The 19,850-nt window shown below is 44.8% G+C and overlaps 1 protein-coding gene across 5 annotated transcripts in view; it reads right to left on the bottom strand.

Moving 5' to 3' along the window:
* Positions 1–2,243: 2,243 nt before the first annotated feature.
* The window catches only part of LOC311132665 (protein PALS2-like), a 32,784-nt gene continuing 15,177 nt past the window's right edge, over positions 2,244–19,850 (bottom strand). For 3 of the 5 annotated variants that reach the window (XM_084165933.1, XM_084165932.1, XM_084165929.1), the window contains 11 exons: positions 18,625–18,725; positions 17,551–17,703; positions 14,769–14,921; positions 14,351–14,578; positions 9,146–9,277; positions 6,769–6,865; positions 5,261–5,329; positions 4,873–5,034; positions 4,314–4,516; positions 3,879–4,007; positions 2,244–3,636 (listed from right to left, as the gene is read on the bottom strand). In XM_084165933.1, coding sequence (XP_084022059.1) covers positions 3,460–3,636; positions 3,879–4,007; positions 4,314–4,516; positions 4,873–5,034; positions 5,261–5,329; positions 6,769–6,865; positions 9,146–9,277; positions 14,351–14,578; positions 14,769–14,921; positions 17,551–17,703; positions 18,625–18,723 — 1,602 coding nt within the window. In that variant the 5' untranslated portion in view covers positions 18,724–18,725 and the 3' untranslated portion in view covers positions 2,244–3,459. Of the gene's footprint in view, positions 3,637–3,878; positions 4,008–4,313; positions 4,517–4,872; positions 5,035–5,260; positions 5,330–6,768; positions 6,866–9,145; positions 9,278–14,350; positions 14,579–14,768; positions 14,922–17,550; positions 17,704–18,606; positions 18,726–19,850 lie in introns of all 5 variants that reach the window. The other 2 variants (XM_084165931.1, XM_084165930.1) reach the window with 1 other exon arrangement.

The raw sequence follows: 19,850 nt of genomic DNA on the forward strand, positions 1-19,850 counted from the left end.
TACAGTGGGGGAAAAAAGTATTTAGTCAGCCACCAATTGTGCAAGTTCTCCCACTTAAAAAGATGAGAGAGGCCTATAATTTTCATCATAGGTACACGTCAACTATGACAGACAAATTGAGGAAAAAAAATCCAGAAAATCACATTGTAGGATTTTTAATGAATTTATTTGCAAATTATGGTGGAAAATAAGTATTTGGTCACCTAGAAACAAGCAAGATTTCTGGCTCTCACAGACCTGTAACTTCTTCTTTAAGAGGCTCCTCTGTCCTCCACTCGTTACCTGTATTAATGGCACCTGTTTGAACTTGTTATCAGTATAAAAGACACCTGTCCACAACCTCAAACAGTCACACTCCAAACTCCACTATGGCCAAGACCAAAGAGCTGTCAAAGGACACCAGAAACAAAATTGTAGACCTGCACCAGGCTGGGAAGACTGAATCTGCAATAGGTAAGCAGCTTGGTTTGAAGAAATCAACTGTGGGAGCAATTATTAGGAAATGGAAGACATACAACACCACTGATAATCTCCCTCGATCTGGGGCTCCACGCAAGATCTCACCCCGTGGTGTCAAAATGATCACAAGAACGGTGAGCAAAAATCCCAGAACCACACGGGGGGACCTAGTGAATGACCTGCAGAGAGCTGGGACCAAAGTAACAAAGCCTACCATCAGTAACACACTACGCCGCCAGGGACTCAAGTCCTGCAGTGCAAGACGTGTCCCCCTGCTTAAGCCAGTACATGTCCAGGCCCGTCTGAAGTTTGCTAGAGTGCATTTGGATGATCCAGAAGAGGATTGGGAGAATGTCATATGGTCAGATGAAACCAAAATATAACTTTTTGGTAAAAACTCAACTCGTCGTGTTTGGAGGACAAAGAATGCTGAGTTGCATCCAAATAACACCATACCTACTGTGAAGCATGGGGGTGGAAACATCATGCTTTGGGGCTGTTTTTCTGCAAAGGGACCAGGACGACTGATCCGTGTAAAGGAAAGAATGAATGGGGCCATGTATCGTGAGATTTTGAGTGAAAACCTCCTTCCATCAGCAAGGGCATTGAAGATGAAACGTGGCTGGGTCTTTCAGCATGACAATGATCCCAAACACACCGCCCGGGCAACGAAGGAGTGGCTTCGTAAGAAGCATTTCAAGGTCCTGGAGTGGCCTAGCCAGTCTCCAGATCTCAACCCCATAGAAAATCTTTGGAGGGAGTTGAAAGTCCGTGTTGCCCAGCGACAGCCCCAAAACATCACTGCTCTAGAGGAGATCTGCATGGAGGAATGGGCCAAAATACCAGCAACAGTGTGTGAAAACCTTGTGAAGACTTACAGAAAACGTTTGACCTGTGTCATTGCCAACAAAGGGTATATAACAAAGTATTGACAAAACTTTTATTGACCAAATACTTATTTTCCACCCAAATTTGCAAATAAATTCATTAAAAATCCTACAATGTAGGTGAGATCTCACGGGGTGAGATCTTGCGTGGAGCCCCAGATCGAGGGAGATTATCAGTGGTCTTGTATGTCTTCCATTTCCTAATAATTGCTCCCACAGTTGATTTCTTCAAACCAAGCTGCTTACCTATTGCAGATTCAGTCTTCCCAGCCTGGTGCAGGTCTACAATTTTGTTTCTGGTGTCCTTTGACAGCTCTTTGGTCTTGGCCATAGTGGAGTTTGGAGTGTGACTGTTTGAGGTTGTGGACAGGTGTCTTTTATACTGATAACAAGTTCAAACAGGTGCCATTAATACAGGTAACGAGTGGAGGACAGAGGAGCCTCTTAAAGAAGAAGTTACAGGTCTGTGAGAGCCAGAAATCTTGCTTGTTTCTAGGTGACCAAATACTTATTTTCCACCATAATTTGCAAATAAATTCATTAAAAATCCTACAATGTGATTTTCTGGATTTTTTTTCCTCAATTTGTCTGTCATAGTTGACGTGTACCTATGATGAAAATTATAGGCCTCTCTCATCTTTTTAAGTGGGAGAACTTGCACAATTGGTGGCTGACTAAATACTTTTTTTTCCCCACTGTATATCAATATGTTGCATTTAGTCATTTCACAATTCTACATAGTTGCAATGCTGCCACAAAACTATGCATTCTGTGTTTTTAATCAAATATACTGTATATTTATGAACCATCCATTGTCTCTAAATGGCTTTAAATATGATCTCATTAAATATTAACTAAACATAGCCATCACCCAAAACAACAATGGACAAAAACTTTCCAGATGAATTTCTGTAAATTTAATGTAACAATGTATTGCTATTAGAGATGTGTTTCAAAACACAAGTCTGTTGTTGGACACAAGTTGGGACGTCTTTCAGAATGACCACAGAAAACAGTCAGAATGTAGTATTTGGGTTACAGCACAGGAGGGCTTTGGCGCTTTGTGACACTGGAGGAGAGGACTGTGGGATAGCAATGTTTTGTGCCACATCAACAGATTTTAAAAAACACAACACCTTACATACAGATCAGGGTAGATGGTGAGTGGTAAAAACAGGATGTAGTCTGTTCAATATAGAAAACAACACAAAGCAAAGATCACAGGAGACAAGAAATGTCACTAAGCTAAAAAGTATCATCATAGCAACGAAAGACAGTGAATCCTACGGTAATAAAATAAAAACTCAAAGAAAGAAACACAGTGAAACACAGACAATGTACTATTGAATATCAGGATCAAAGCACAATGTAAAGCGTAAAGTTATTTTCCTTTCATTCTCTTTGTAGGATGTGAGGGATAGATATTCAGACAAGATCATTTTTGCTGAGGTCACAATTCTAAAGAGGTAAATACAAGCAGATCAGGGGGTAGCCTACTACAGTACACTGTAGGATATTTGGAGGGGGGGTCTACGACAATCACACAAGGAAGGTCCACAGGATTCGGTCTGAGACACTAGTTGTCATGGCAATGACATGCACCGTAAACAGGTTTCCTTGGCAACACTGTTCAGAGTTCTGGAATATTCCATAGTGTCTCATCTTCATTCTTGACCTGTGTTGATATAGCAATAATAAATACTCTTTCTAGAGCAGTCCACGGAGAAGAAGAAAAAAAAACAGAATTCGTTCTCGGGGGAACAACTACAAAAAAACAAACAACAACAAATAAATAAAAAAATATGGCCAAAATGTTTATTTTTTCATGTTTTTGAATTCCAAGTTGGTATGAATAGAAATATCTTTCGTAAAAAGTTACAAAATACTAAAATATATAAGAACTCTTTCCCTTTGAGTTTCTAGTAGAAAAGAGTTGCATTGTTTGCAGGAAGTAGGGAGAGAGGAGGCGGTTGGTTTAGTTGGTTGGCTTCCCCCACGTCAAAGTACCTCAGATGACAAACCCCCTTTCTCCTGTCCTTTCCCCCGCCTCGGTGGTGGAGCACACACACACACACAGTCAAGTTGATCCAGTCAGACAGTGTCCGGTTGGGGTTCAGTAGACCCAGTTGATGGGGACCCACTGTGGTTCGGAGCAGAGTTTGTCGACGGCAGCCTGTAGCATCTCGAAGGCGCGGTCCAGGTTGTCGTTGGTGATGGTGAGGTCGAAGTAGTGGTTGTAGGCCCTCTGGATACGAGCACTCTCATCAACAGTCTTCCTCAGATCCACATCCTGACAGGGACAGAGACAGAGGGTGAGTGTGTGCCTTTGTCTCTATGTGTGAACCTTACTGTGATGCAGTATGGGTAACAAGTACACTATGTGAGTGTTGTGTGTTCTAGCGAGAGAATGTTCCAGAAAAACCTGCATTACGACCTAAAATCACTTTACAATGGAAGGATACCAGAAAGCAACATGTGAAAATACTCTAGGAATAAGTGGCTCAGTGTCTATGCCCAGGAAAAGGTCCTGACCGTGAGTTGTTTGGTGGTGATTCCGGCGTCCACCGTAGCTTTGTGCATGGCCTTGAGCGTCTCAAACTCTGGTGCTGCGATGAACACCACATACGGCATGAACTCTGCTGTCTTTAGTACCTTCAGAGCCTACAGTCCAGACAGAGAGAGGGTCAGTGAACCAGCTAAAGGTGACAAAGACAGGCAGACAGACATCCACAGACATCCACAGACAGACATCCACAGACTGACAGACAGACATCCACAGGCAGGCAGGCTGGCAGGCAGACATCCACACAGACAGACAGGCAGACATCCACAGACAGACAGGCAGACAGACACATATCATGTACAGTATCTCATACTAGGATTCTGTCTGTAGTTGAAAGGTGTTGTTTTACAGTAAAACTATGTTGCACTTTTTAAATGCACTACAAAGTTTGATTTGATTGTGACCTGTGGGTTGACGTCCAGGATGCAGGTGCGGCCCGTGTCCACCACCTCATGGATGGAGTCCATCTTGGTTCCGTAGAGGTTCCCGTCGTACTCCCCGTGCTCCAGGTAACGGCCCGCCTTCACGTCCGCCTCCATCTCCGTCCGCGTCACGAACTGGTATGAGTTACCGTCCAGCTCATCGTCACGGGGACGACGGGAGGTGACTGAGGGAGGAGCAGTGGGTGGAGGAGAGGAGCGACAAGAACAGAGAGAGAGTTAGAGAGAAGAGAAGAGAGAGGGAGGAGAGATAAGAGAAGAGAGAGGGAGGAGAGATAAGAGAAGAGAGAGGGAGGAGAGATAAGAGAAGAGAGAGAATGCACATGAATGAGAGAAGAGCAGAGTGGAGAATTGGGGGAAGCTCACAAGTCAGTCTGACTTAAAGCATTCAAATGAAACGTTCTATTGGGTTTCTGTCTGTTCTGACAGAGAGTACTGAGCGTACAGTGGTCCATTAGGTTCTGGAGGGGGAGGGGGTTCTAGCATAGAAATAGAATTAGAACAGTATGGGTTCCAGACTCACAGGGGATGGTGGTTCCGAAGCGTGTTGGGTTGAGGACCACCAGTCGGTTCTTGAGGCTACGGCGGCCCACTCCCTGGGCTCCAATCAGAACCAGGGTCTTCCTCTGGAACGGGGGCATCTTGGCCACCTCCTCATAGATCTGCAGCTCATACCTGTCAAACTCTGCCCTCAGCCAATCACAGAGAGGAACACAGAAGAGTTAGCAAATCAGACAGGAGAATGTAGAGTTGTCAGTCAATGAGGGAAGGGAATGTGGACATAAACCGCTGATCAGTAAATGGGGAACTACACAGTCAGGAAGTAAAAGAGTGAGCCCCAGCACAAACAACCAATGACAAGAATGAGCCATGACAGATTTAGCCAATGAGAGACAGGTATGAATGCTTACCTGCGTTCCTGGCTGTTAGGTACATCATTTTCTTCTTTTTCTTTCCAGTTATCGTACCGCACAGGATCCCTGTTGACACACATCAACACAAACATCAATACACATAAACATCAGTACAAACATCAATACACATCAATACACACATCAATACACACATCAATACACATAAATACATATCAATACACAACCATACACACATCAATGCACACATCAATACACAACAATGCATATCAACATACATCTATACACACACCAATACAAACATCAATGCACACATAAATACACATCAATACACACCTAAAAACATACATATACACATAAACACACATCAATACACACATCAATAAAGACATAAACACACATCAATACACACCTAAACACACATCAATACACACATTAACACACACATCAGTACACACATAAACACACAATACAAGTGCAAGCAAGTCTTCCCTATCTGACTTTGAATCTGAAGGCCACAAGGGGGCATGCTCAACCCATTCTAAGGTAACAATCTATTAAATCATTATCTCATGACCTCATTGGCTGGCCTCAGCCTGGCAGGCAAGGCTACCTAACAGTGTAAAGACAAACTAAACTATTTCAAGTAAGTACTCTCCACTGTCATGGATGCATTATGGAAAAGGTCCTCTCAAAGTTGCTCAGAGCATGAGCCAGTCAGCTCGGTTCAAATCAAATTGTATTTATCACATGCGGCGAATACAACAGGTGTAGACTTTATCGTGAAATGTTTATTTACGAGCCCTTTCCCAACAATGCAGAATTAAAAATTACGAAAAATGTGCAACACATTTTTAAATAGACAGTAACACAATAAAATAACAATAAAGAGACTATATACAAGGAGTACTGGTACCGAGTACGAGGTGGTATAGTACATGTAGGTAGGGGTAAAAGTAAAAGTGACTGAGCAATCAGGATAGATAATAAACAGAGTAGCAGCAGTGTATGGTGAAGAGTGTGAAAGAGTGTGAAAGTGTGTCTATGTGTGTGTGTGTGTGGCGTCAATATGCATGTGTGTGTGTGTGTGTGAACGTATGTAGTGTGTGTGTGTGTGTGTGTGTGTGTGTGTGTGTGTGTGTGTGTGTGTGTGTGTGTGTTGGAGTATCAGTGTAAGTATGTGTGAGTGTGTGGGTAGAGTCCAGTGAGTGTTAATAGAGAGTTGGTACAAGATAGTCAGTGCAAATAAAAAGGGGGTCAATGCAAATAGTCAGGGTGGCCATTTGATGAACTGTTCAGCAGTCTTATGGCTTGGGGGTAGAAGCTATTCAGGAGCCTTTTGGTCCCAGACTTGGTGCTCTGTTCAGGAGCCTTTTGGTCCCAGACTTGGTGCCCTGTTCAGGAGCCTTTTGGTCCCAGACTTGGTGCTCCGGTACAGCTTGCCAAGTGGTAGCAGACAGAACAGTCTATGACTTGGTTGGTTGAAGTCTTTTGTCAGTTTAGCAAATCTTGCAGAGAATGGAGTGAAGAGGCAAAGTAAAGCCTACCTGAGCCGTCAAAGTCTCGTGGGACGAAGGCTTTCCTCTTCTCCTCCAGAAACTGACTGGGGATCAGTCCAGTGGCTCCACCAACCACATGACATGCCTAGCACAGGACAGAGCACATCAGACGACAGAATCACTGTCTCACTCAACCAATAGAAATCCGTATACAACCAGTAGAAATCAGTATACAATCAAATCAAATCAAATCAAATCAAATCAAATTTTATTGGTCACATGCGCCGAATACAACAGGTGCAGACATTACAGTGAAATGCTTACTTACAGCCCTTAACCAACAGTGCATTTATTTTAAACAAAAAAAGTAAGAATAAAACAACAACAAAAAAGTGTTGAGAAAAAAAAGAGCAGAAGTAAAAAATAAAGTGACAGTAGGGAGGCTATATATACAATAGAATAAAGTGACAGTAGGGAGGCTATATATACAGGGGGGTACCGTTGCATAGTCAATGTGCGGGGGCACCGGCTAGTTGAGGTAATATGTACATGTGGGTAGAGTTAAAGTGACTATGCATAAATACTTAACAGAGTAGCAGCAGCGTAAAAAGGATGGGGTGGGGGGGCAGTGCAAATAGTCCGGGTAGCCATGATTAGCTGTTCAGGAGTCTTATGGCTTGGGGGTAGAAGCTGTTGAGAAGTCTTTTGGACCTAGACTTGGCACTCCGGTACCGCTTGCCGTGCGGTAGCAGAGAGAACAGTCTATGACTAGGGTGACTGGAGTCTTTGACAATTTTGAGGGCCTTCCTCTGACACCGCCTGGTATAGAGGTCCTGGATGGCAGGGAGCTTTGCCCCAGTGATGTACTGGGCCGTACGCACTACCCTCTGTAGTGCCTTGCGGTCAGAGGCCAAGCAGTTGCCATACCAGGCGGTGATGCAACCAGTCAGGATGCTCTCGATGGTGCAGCTGTAGAATTTTTTGAGGATCTGAGGACCCATGCCAAATCTTTTTAGTCTCCTGAGGGGGAATAGGCTTTGTCGTGCCCTCTTCACGACTGTCTTGGTGTGTTTGGACCATGATAGTTCGTTGGTGATGTGGACACCAAGGAACTTGAAGCTCTCAACCTGTTCCACTACAGCCCCGTCGATGAGAATGGGGGCGTGCTCAGTCCTCTTTTTTTTTCCTGTAGTCCACAATCATCTCCTTTGTCTTGGTCACGTTGAGGGAGAGGTTGTTGTCCTGGCACCACACGGCCAGATCTCTGACCTCCTCCCTATAGGCTGTCTCATCGTTGTCGGTGATCAGGCCTACCACTGTTGTGTCGTCGGCAAACTTAATGATGGTGTTGGAGTCGTGCCTGGCCATGCAGTCATGGGTGAACAGAGAGTACAGGAGGGGACTGAGCACGCACCCCTGAGGGGCCCCCGTGTTGAGGATCAGTGTGGCAGATGTGTTGTTACCTACCCTTACCACCTGGGGGCGGCCCGTCAGGAAGTCCAGGATCCAGTTGCAGAGGGAGGTGTTTAGTCCCAGGATCCTTAGCTTAGTGATGAGCTTTGAGGGCACTATGGTGTTGAATGCTGAGCTGTAGTCAATGAATAGCATTCTCACGTAGGTGTTCCTCTTGTCCAGGTGGGAAAGGGCAGTGTGGAGTGCGATAGAGATTGCATCATCTGTGGATCTGTTGGGGCGGTATGCAAATTGGAGTGGGTCTAGGGTTTCTGGGATTATGCTGTTGATGTGAGCCATGACCAGTCTTTCAAAGCACTTCATGGCTACAGACGTCAGTGCCACGGGTCGGTAGTCATTTAGGCAGGTTATCTTAGAGTTCTTGGGCACGGGGACTATGGTGGTCTGCTTGAAACATGTTGGTATTGCAGACTCAGTCAGGGACATGTTGAAAATGTCAGTGAAGACACTTGCCAGTTGGTCAGCACATGCTCGGAGTACACGTCCTGGTAATCCGTCTGGCCCTGCGGCCTTGTGAATGTTGACCTGCTTAAAAGTCTTACTCACATCAGTAGAAACTAGTAAAACCAGGGAGCCGCTGGTTCGAAAACCCGAGCCGAAAAGTCTGTCCATGTGCTCTTGAGCAAGGCACTTAACCCTTATTTGCTCCAGGGATGCTGTACTACTACTATGACTGACCATGTAAAACAACACATTTCACTGCACCTGTCCAGTGTATGTGACAATAAAACATCTTATTTACTATTTATAGAAACCAATACAAAACCAACCAGTAGAGACCAGTACAAACCATTAGAGTACAGTGAACAACCAGTAGACAACATTAAAAACCAGTGCATAAAAACAGTTTCTTGATGTTGTTGAGGATGTAGTCTGTAGGTGGATGTGTAAAAGCTGTGGAGGAGAATGTCCTCTAGAAACACGTCATCATCATCATCATCATCATCATCACCTGCCACCAGTTGGGGTCCTCTCTGTTGACGATCTGAAGGAGGTCCCCCCTCTTGAAGCCAATCCCCGCCTCTCGACACGGGATCAGATGGTCATTGGCTGGATCGTAGTCAAAGTGTGGCTGTACGTACACCTGAGAAAAGAGAGGTTTGATGGTAATCAATGGTGCTTCTACAACCAAACTAAAACTAAATCAAGTAAATCTGTCTCTCTCTATGTACAACAGCTAGGTAGATAATGTTGGTGTAATGATTTGCGTTTTGAAGAAGTGTTAGAGATTAGACTGAAGTTTTGGTTTAAAACAGCATTAAAGGGCAACTGAAAGCAAAAACCAACTTCTCAGGTTGAAAACGGCCAATGTGGCATAGATATTAGTCAGAAACATTTATTTCAGTGCCAAAATTTACAAAAAAAATGTAAGATCATTGGGGTCAGTACATTCCAAAGTCAGTATATTCCAAAACTGAGTTTTGTGAGATCTGTGTAACTGAGGTAGTCAAGACTTAGCCCACTGGGCACAGACGTCAATTCAATGTCTATTCCATGTTTGTTCAACGTCATTTCATTGAAATGACGTGGAAACAACGTTGATTCAACCAGTGTGTACCCAGTGAGAGCCTACATGAGGGTTGGGTTTGGATTACAATCATGCCCACTTGCCCACTAACTTGGGATTGTAACGCCTAGGGACAATGGTCATGCACTGAGAAACAGCTGCGCTGATTGCGCTCTATCCAATCGGAGCACCTCAGACTCGGACTTGTTAACGTAAGACAACACGTCGCCAATGTTGTGTTGAAAGAACACTTGGACCCTAAGCCCTTTACGGCGTGGCCACTTGTTGATGTGTTTGATAGTGATCACTAGAGTCTGCCACTGTTTTGGACAAATTGAGACGATGCGCACTTGCATCCCAACTGCCAATTGGGAAATTCTTGTGTCCTGCCACGACCTGTTTTGTAACATGATTCACTATGAAACAGAAAGAAGCACACCCTGGTAATAAATAGTGAGAAAGTTGTAAAACAAAACGGCACCGAAGCACACGTCACCACTCGCCAGTGACTTGATAAGCTGATTTAGCTAACGTGGCCTGCTGGCTCAATGTGCCTGCTAGCTAACTTCATTGACAAACACATAGATGGAACTTAGCTAGCTAGTGATTTTGGGCACTGATAAACAGTGTGTAGCTTGTGCATGATTTACAATAGTTTGACAGTTTGCTGATGATGAAGTTGTATACACGTTTTCAGAAAACAGTCGTGAGTGTAGCCAGCAGAAGCTGACTCGATACTGTCTGCAGTGCATACAGACAATTTTCATGCACATGTTTTTACTTGAGAAATACTGCACCAAACTAGTTAGATGTAAAATTGCATGACTAAGGCCTCCTTGGCAAAAATGTTAACATTTATTAGATTTCTTGATTTATTTTAGATTAATTCTGACTATTTTAAGGAAGTGGTAGTGGCTTTGTAGTTGCTATGACTTAAGAGGGACAAACAACAATAACTGCCAGGATATGATATAAAGATCAAACCACACCCACACATCAAACCACACCCACATCAAACCACACCAAACCACACCCACACATCAAACCACACCCACACATCAAACCACACCCACACATCAAACCACACCCACAAGACGCAAATCTGGTTTTTCTTAATGAGCCGCAGAAAAGTCCAGGTAAAAATCGGTGAGTTCTGCCCCCTTTAAGTGCATGTATACACTGCCTTCGGAAAGCATTCAGACCCCTTCCCTTTTTCAACATTTTGTTACGTTACTGCCTTATTCTAAAATGGATTAAATAAAAACAAATCCTCATCAATCTACACACAATAACCCATAATGACAAAGCGAAAACAGGTTTTTAGAATTTTTTGCAAATGTATTAAAGATTAATAAACAGAAATACCTTAAGTATTCAGACCCTTTGCTATGACACTCGAAATTGAGCCCAGGTGCATCCTGTTTCCATTGATCATCCTTGAGATGTTTCTACAACTTGATTGGAGTCCACCTGTGGTAAATTCAATTGATTGGATATGATTTGGAAAGTCCCACAGTTGCCAGTGCATGTCACAGCAAAAACCAAGCCATGAGGTCGAAGGAATTGTTCATAGAGCTCCGAGACAGGATTGTGTCGAGGAACAGATCTGGGGAAGGGTACCAAAAGACTTCTGCAGCATTGAAGGTCCCCAAGAACACAGTGGCCTCCATCATTCTTAAATGGAAGAAGTTTGGAACCACCAAGACTCTTCTTAGAGCTGGCCGCCCAGCCAAACTGAGCAATCGGGGGAGAAGGGCCTTGGTCAGGGAGGTGACCAAGAACCCGATGGTCACTCTGACAGAGCTCCAGAGTTCCACTGTGGAGATGGGAGAACCTTCCAGAAGGACAACAATCTCTGCAGCACTCCACCAATCAGGCCTTTATGGTAGAGTGGCCAGATGGAAGCCACTCCTCAGTAAAAGGCACATGACAGTCCGCTTAGAGTTTGCCAAAAGGCACCCAAAGGACTCTCAGACCACAAGAAACAAGATTCTTTGGTCTGATGAAACCAAGATTAAACTCTTTGGCCTGAATGCCAAGCGTCACGTCTGGAGGAAACCAGGCACCATCCCTACGGTGAAGCATGGTGGTGGCAGCATCATGCTGTGGGGATGTTTTCAGCGGCAGGGACTGGGAGACTAGTCAGGATCTTGGGAAAGATGAACGGAGCAAAGTACGGAGAGATCCTTGATGAAAACATGCTCCAGAGCGCTCAGGACCTCAGACTGGGGCGAAGGTTCACCTTTCAACAGGACAGCGACCCTAAGCACAAAGCCAAGACAACGCAGGAGTGGCTTCGTGTAGCTCAGTTGGTAGAGCATGGCGCTTGCAACACCAGGGTTGTGGGTTCAATTCCCACGGGGGGCCAGTATGAAAAAAAATGTATGCTCTCACTAACTGTAAAGTCGCTCTGGATAAGAGCGTCTGCTAAATGACTAAAATGTAAATGTAAAATGCTTCGAGACAAGTCTCTGAATGTCCTTGAGTGGCCCAGCCAGAGCCCGGACTTGAACCTGATCGAACATCTCTGGAGAGACCTGAAAATAGCTGTGCAGTGACGCTCCCCATCCAACCTGACAGAGCTTGAGAGGATCTGCAGAGAAGAATGGGTGAATATCCCCAAATACAGGTGTGCCAAGCTTGTAGCGTCATACCCAAGAAGACTAGAGGCTGTAATCGCTGTCAAAGGTGCTTCAACAAAGTACTGAGTAAAGGGTCTGTATACTTATGTAAATGTCATATTTACGTTTTAAAAAAATATATATATACAGTATATATAAAAAGAAATCTAAAAACCTGTTTATGCTTTGTCATTATGGGGTATTGTATGCAGATTGATGAGGGGGAAAAACAATTGAATCCATCTTAGAATACGGCTGTAACATAACAAAATGTGGAAAAGGTCAAGGGGTCTGAATACTTTCCCAATGCACTGTATATTGTACACACATGCACTGGAATGTATTGGGGTGAAGGTCATGCTGTTCACACACACACACTATATGGGATATATCTAGTGCAGGACAGACCACAGATGTTCACACCAACAGTGGTATTTGCCAGGAGAGGTACATGGTCTGAGCACTGTCTCAGCTTACACTGCCAGACGGAAACACTGAAACAAGATCCGGACTGGATGTGTGTGTGACATTTGAAATGGTGTGTGAGGGTGTACAGTGTGGGTGTGTGTCTGTTCAGCATGAGCAGCATGTGTGTGTGCACTAGATGTAGAGCATGGGTCAGGGAAATCTTAGATGTGAGTGTGTGTACAGTGCATATGTGTATGTGAGCAAGCATGCCAGAGTGCAGTAACTGTGCGTTTGTGTATGTATGTGTGTGTCTGTGTGCGTATCTGTGAGAGTGTGTGTGTCTACGTGCCCGTGTCTGTGAGAGTGTGTCCCTGGCCCAGATGTCATGTAGAGAGTTATAAACAGGGCTCCCAGCCAGGGTTTAGATTCCAGAGCAGGGCATTCTGGGACTGCCCCAGGACTAACTTCACCACCAGCCAACATCTGCAGATGTTACACAGCCAGCCAAGTAGGAGCAGTCTGGGGGGCGGGGGGGAAGAGAGAGCGAGAGAGCGAGAGAGCGAGAGAGCGAGAGAGAGAGAGAGAGAGAGAGAGAGAGAGAGAGAGAGAGAGAGAGAGAGAGAGAGAGAGAGACACAGAGACACAGAGACACAGAGACACAGAGACACAGAGACACAGATTCTACAACCACCTAAAAGGAAGCGATTCCCAAACCTTCCATAACAAAGCCATCACCTACAGACAGATGAACTTGGAGAAGAGTCCCCTAAGCAAGCTGGTCCTGGGGCTCTGTTCACAAACACAAACAGACCCCAAGGACAGCAACACAATTAGACCCAACCAAATCATGAGAAAACAAAAAGATAATTACTTGACACATTGGAAAGAATTAACAAAAAAACAGAGCAAACTAGAATGCTATTTGGCCCTAAACAGACAGTACACAGTGGCAGAATACCTGACCACTGTGACTGACTCAAATTTAAGGAAAGCTTTGACTATGTACAGATTCAGTGAGCATAGCCTTGCTATTGAGAAAGGCCACAATAAGCAGACCTGGCTCTCAAGAGAAGACAGGCTATGTGCCCACTGCCCACAAAATTAGGTGGAAACTGAGCTGCACTTACTAACCTCCTGCCAAATGTATGACCATATTAGAGACATATTTCCCTCAGATTACACAGACACACAAAGAATTCAAAAACAAACCCAATTTTGATAAACTCCCATATCTATTGGGTGAAATACCACAGTGTGCCATCGCAGCAACAAGATTTGTGACCTGTTGCCACAAGAAAAGGGCAACCAGTGAAGAACAAATACCATTGTAAATACAACCTATATTTATGTTGACTTATTTTCCATAATATTACGTTTGAAATGTCTTTATTCTTTTGGAACTTTTGAGTGTAATGTTTACTGTTAATTTGTATTGTTTATTATCTACTTCACTTTCTTTGGCAATGTTAACATATGTTTCCCATGCCAATAAAGCCCTTAAATTGAATTGAAATTGAATTGAAAGAGAGAGAGAGCATAAATGCTTGATGTGAGAGAGGGCACACGTTTGCATCCATGTGTTTGTTCCTGTGTGTGTGTGTGTGTGTGTGTGTGTGTGTACCTGTGGTGGGGCAGGTGCATCTCTATAACTAGGCAGTATCTTCAGAGTGATTCCTCCACTGCAGTCCTTCAGCATCTCCTGCAGCTCAGTGGGGTTGTTCCCTACGTCCCGCCCATTCACTTCCTTTATGATGTCACCCACGTGCAGCAGACCCTGACTGTCAATCATCCCTCCATGGAGGATCCTAGCGATGACCAGCTCCTCCTTCTCCACTCTGAACGTCACTCCCTGAGAGAAGGAAGGAACGGTAGGTAAATGAAATTATATTACAGAGATGCAGAAACACACACACACACACACACACACACACACGCACAAACAACCTAATATGTCTCCCTCCGTCTCCCTCCGTGCCCCTCGTCTCCCTCCGTCTCTCTCCATCCCCTTCCATCTCCCACCATCTCCCTTTCTCTCTCACCAGTGGTTCTCCAGCCTTCTTGCGGATGCCGATCATGCGTACAGCGTCAGCCTGCATCAGAGCACTGTTCACCAGCGCCTCATTGGACAGCTCTGCTGGGGGCACGGCCTCATAGCACTTAGAGGCTACCATGTCATGGGCCTCCAGGAGGGACTAAGAGGGGAAGAGAGAGAGAGAGAGTGGGGGAGAGAGAGTGGGATGAAGAGAGAGAGAGAGAGAGAGAGAGAGAGTGGGATGGAGAGAGAGAGCGAGAGGGATGAGAGAGAGAGAGTGGGGGAGAGAGAGTGGGATGAAGAGAGAGAGAGAGAGAGAGAGAGAGAGAGAGAGAGAGAGAGAGAGAGAGAGAGAGAGAGAGAGAGAGCGCGGGGGAGAGATAGTGGGGGAGAGAGAGAGAGAGAGAGCGAGAGAGAGCAATTAGGATTTGGCAAAAAATACTTGAATCAGTTATAGAACACATTGCCCTTTATGGTTGTGAGGTCTGGGGTGCGCTCACCAACCAAGAATTCACAAAATGGGACAAACACCAAATTGAGACTGCATGCAGAATTCTGCAAAAATATCCTCTGTGTACAACGAAAAACACAAAATAATGCATGCAGAGAAGAATTAGGCCAATACCCGCTAATTATCAAAATCCAGAAAAGAGCTGTTAAATTCTATAACCACTTAAAAGAAAGCGATTCCCAAGCCTTCCATAACAAAGCCATCACCTACAGAGAGATGAACTTGGAGAAGAGTCCCCTAAGTAAGCTGGTCCTGGGGCTCTGTTCACAAACACAAACAGACCCCACAGAGCCCCAGGACAACAACAACACAATTAGACCCAACCAAATCATGAGAAAACAAAAAGAGAATTACTTGACACATTGGAAAGAACAAACAATAAAACAGAGCAAATTAGAATGCTATTTGGCCCTAAACAGAGAGTACACAATGGCAGAATACCTGACCACTGTGACTGACTCAAATTTAAGGAAAGCTTTGACTATGTACAGATTCAGTGAGCATAGCCTTGCTATTGAGAAAGGCCACAATAAGCAGACCTGGCTCTCAAGAGAAGACAGGCTATGTGCACACTGCCCATAAAATGAGGTGGAAACTGAGCTGCACTTCCTAACCTCCTGCCAAATGTATGACCATATTAGAGACACATATTTCCCTCAGATTACAGCGATCCACAAAGAATTCGAAAACAAACCCAATTTTGATAAACTCCCTTATCTACTGGGTGAAAAACCACAGTGTGCCATCACAGCTGCAAGATTTGTGACCTGTTGCCACAAGAAAAGGGCAACCAGTGAAGAACAAACACCATTGTAAATACAACCCATATTTATTTATTTTTTCATTTGTACTTTAACTATTTGCACATTGTTACAACACTGTATATATACACATAATATTACATTTGAAATGTCTTTATTCTTTTGGAAATTCTGAGTGTAATGTTTACTGTTAATATTTCACTTTTGTTTACTATCTACTTCACTTGCTTTGGCAATGTTAACATACGTTTCCCATGTCAATAAAGCCCTTAAATTGAATTGAGAGAGATGGGGAGAGAGAGAGAGAGAGAGAGTAGATGGAGAGAGAGATGGGGAGAGAGAGAGAGAGAGAGAGATGGGGAGAGAGAGATGGGGAGAGAGATAGAGATGGGGAGAGCGAGAGAGAGAGAGAGAGAGAGAGAGAGAAATGGGGAAAGAGAGAGCGAGAGAGATGGGGAGAGAGAGAGAGAGAAAGAGAAAGGGAATGAGCAGGAGAAGGTTATAAATTGAGGTTATAAATTGTGTTCGTTGTCTTATGCTGTGAATTGGAAGTTGTGTTTTACACCAGTCCTTTTCTGAAGTAAAAAAAAAGATTAGGCTACACCAAAATAATGTCCCACATACAATTACAAGGATGGAAACATTTATCTTAAACCCCAAACCCTCCCTCACTCCTTCCCAGTTCTCTCTTCCCTCCCTGGAGAAGGTGGCAGTAGGTGGGTGTGCATGCGTGCGAGCGTGTGTGTATGTAAGACCTGACACAGGGGAGAAAAACAGCCTAGTTAAACAGATGAAAAAGCAGAAGAAAAAATGATGTAATTTGACACATTCTGCTAAATGAAGAGAGAGAGATGTATTGATGTGAAAGTCATGTTGTTAAGTGACGGCTGAGTAAGGGAGGACAGAACATCATAACTCCAAACATAGCCTAGACCGTAAAACTGTCATACACAATCTCTCTCTCCCTCATATCAAGGTCTTATCGCTGAGCTGACAGCATGCATGCTTCTGATTGGAGCAGAGATATTCCCTTCTCAAATATATAATCCTATTGGTTCACACTCTGAAAAGCCCTCTAAGTCCTCTGATAGGTCGATGGATAGAGGTCAGTATTCTAGGGGAGGGATTTGATCCTAAACCATCTCCCCTTTCATGACAGGAGTTGAGATGCATGTACATGTACCAATATAGAACCATCAACATTGAATAACACCATAACATTTTCTGCTCATCTTTTGCCCAATCCTAAATCCTAAATTGTCCCCATAGGAGAACCCTTTGAAGAACCCTTTATGGTTCCAGGTAGAACCCTATTGGGTTCTAGGTAAAACCCTTTCCCGAAAGGGTTCTACATGAATCCCAAAATAGTTCTCCTACAGGGACAGTCGAATAACCTTTTTGGAACCCTTTTTTCTAAGAGTGTAGCCAATGCTTTCAGATTCACAAGAAGAACCAAGAAATAAAGGCTAGCATTAGCATCAACTATAACCTTTAACGTTAGTGACTGGGTTCCTCACCTGGAAGTGGGGCTCCTGGAGGATTCGGGAGAGTTCCGCTGCGCTGTCGTCGCGGACGCTGAGGGCGGTGATGTCACCCAGGATGTCTGTGACCAGCTCCACGTTGTTGTCCTGCACCGCCTCCAGCCTCACGTCCTCCAATCGCTCGTGGGCCTGCGGGGGTCAGAGATTAAAGGTTATACAGGTCATATAGACATGGGAGGAAGTGGTTCACTGGTAGATAGATAGTGGTGTTCTAACCATTGTTGTGGTTGGTTGGGTCCCCTTGCCATTGAGTGAACTTGTGTTAGATTGCCTTGTGGTGCACGTGTCAGTAAGTTGTGTTGTTGAGTGAGGGTTCTGTGGTGGTATTCTGATGAGGAAGTCCCCCCCTCCACTTGGACAGCTGACTATTTTGGGGCAGGAGTTCACTCCAGTGGTCAGAGTATCTGTCACCAGGGGGGTCAGTCTGGTGACGGAGAGAGACCTCCAGGGGCACCCCACACAGGCAGCCCTGTGACCCCATCCCCCTCCCCAGGCTGTGACAGTCACCAACAGGCCCGTGGCTGCCTGGGATTGGGAGAGCAGCTGGAACTCATCTTCCTGACATCATCCTGTTTAGCAGTGAATAACCCACCTCACCAATGTGAATATGAATATGTCAGATCAGTGCACTGTATATGGGTTAGAGCACGTGTCAAACTCATTCCACGGAGGGCCGAGTGTCTGTGGGTTTTCGCTCCTCCCTTCTACTTGATTGATGAATTAAGGTCACTAATTAGTAAAGAAATCCCCTCACCTGGTTGTCTAGGTCTTAATTGAAAAAAAATAAAAATATCTGCAGACACTAGGCCTTCCGTGGAATGAGTTTGACACCCCTGGGTTAGAGTGTGTGTGTGTGTGTGTGTGTGTGTGTGTGCAGTGTATGTGTGACTTGTGTCATTGTGACCATCAGGGCAACCATCAGTGTTGTGTTACGTATTAGCATGGTGATAGATTAGTACCTTAGCGGGGAGCCAGCCTTTGGTCAGTGTGTGAGTCAGTCTCTGTGTGTTCTCCCCTATGTGTGTATGCTACCTTGACGAGTGACCGTACAATGGGACTCTCCATGATGCCCCTGAGGAAGATGAGGTCGATGTCTTTGGCCCCCGTGGAGGTGGGCAGCTCCCCCAGGTTGTCCAACACCTGCTGCATCGCTGTGGGGGGAGAGGAGAGGGAGAGAGAGAGGGAGGACATAGGGAAGGTGGGGGAGGGAGGGAGGGAGGGAGGGAGGGAGGGAGGGAGGAAAGAGTGAGGGATGGGGAGAGAGGGAGGGATGGGGGAGAGAGTGAGGGATGGGGAGAGAGGGAGGGATGGGGGAGAGAGGGGAGAGAGAGAGGGAGATGTGTTAGTTATACAGAGAGAGGGGGAAGAGAGTGAGTCACAAACATACTGTAGATGCAAGACACACGCAAAAAAAGAGTTAGTTGAAAAGAAGAAAGAGCCAGTGAAAGTGTAGGCCTTAGTGACCCCTGTACCCTCTCATACTGATTTTGCACAGTCCAGCCAAAACAAACAACCACATTCAAATTTTACTTAGAATTCCCATGCCAATAAAATACAGTAGAAGTTTGTGCAACCTGCGGCCATGCCTGTAGTTCATTCACTCTCTCTCAATGTAGTTCAATAGACCAGTCCTTTTCACTGCAGTTGATAGGTCACAGCAATAAAAACTGTCCAATTCAAATCCAAACTGTAATCCCTTCAGACAAAGACTGCATCAAAAACTACACAAGCCTACAAATCACTTCCTCTGTTGTTTTTTTTGGTAGTTTGGTTTTCTCGCTGAAGCTTGTCCATCGGCCCCTGTAAATGTTCCTCAATGGAAAATAATGTTCTTCAATGGAAAAAAACGTCAATCCAGAAGTCCACTAGACAGACAATAGTGGTTTGATATGATTATATCTTCTTTCCAATTATCTCAATTAATTCAATTTCAGTCTGGTCCAGAGATGAAGACTCCTCTGACCCTGTGTGTCCTCTCTTGTCCTGACAAGGAGAGAGGTGTGGACTAGGCAGGTATCACGGAGCTAAGACCTTAAACCTAGGGTCTCAAAGCCCCTGTAAGCCCCTGTAATACACTTACAGCCCTGTGGAGGTGTGTGTGTACGTGTGTGCGTGTTTGTGTGCATGCATTTGTGTGTGTGTGTGCGCGCGTGCGTGTTTGTGTGTGCCTGAGATTAAATATGTAAAGCCATGAAGACAATGAAGTCCTCTGCAAGAATCTAGTTCTCTTCACAGTTTCTCCTCCACTCTCTATCTCTTTCTGCTGGTCTCTCTCT

Source organism: Coregonus lavaretus, assembly GCF_964263955.1.
Source record: "Coregonus lavaretus genome assembly, chromosome: 7".
NCBI classification, from domain to species: Eukaryota; Metazoa; Chordata; class Actinopteri; order Salmoniformes; family Salmonidae; genus Coregonus; species Coregonus lavaretus.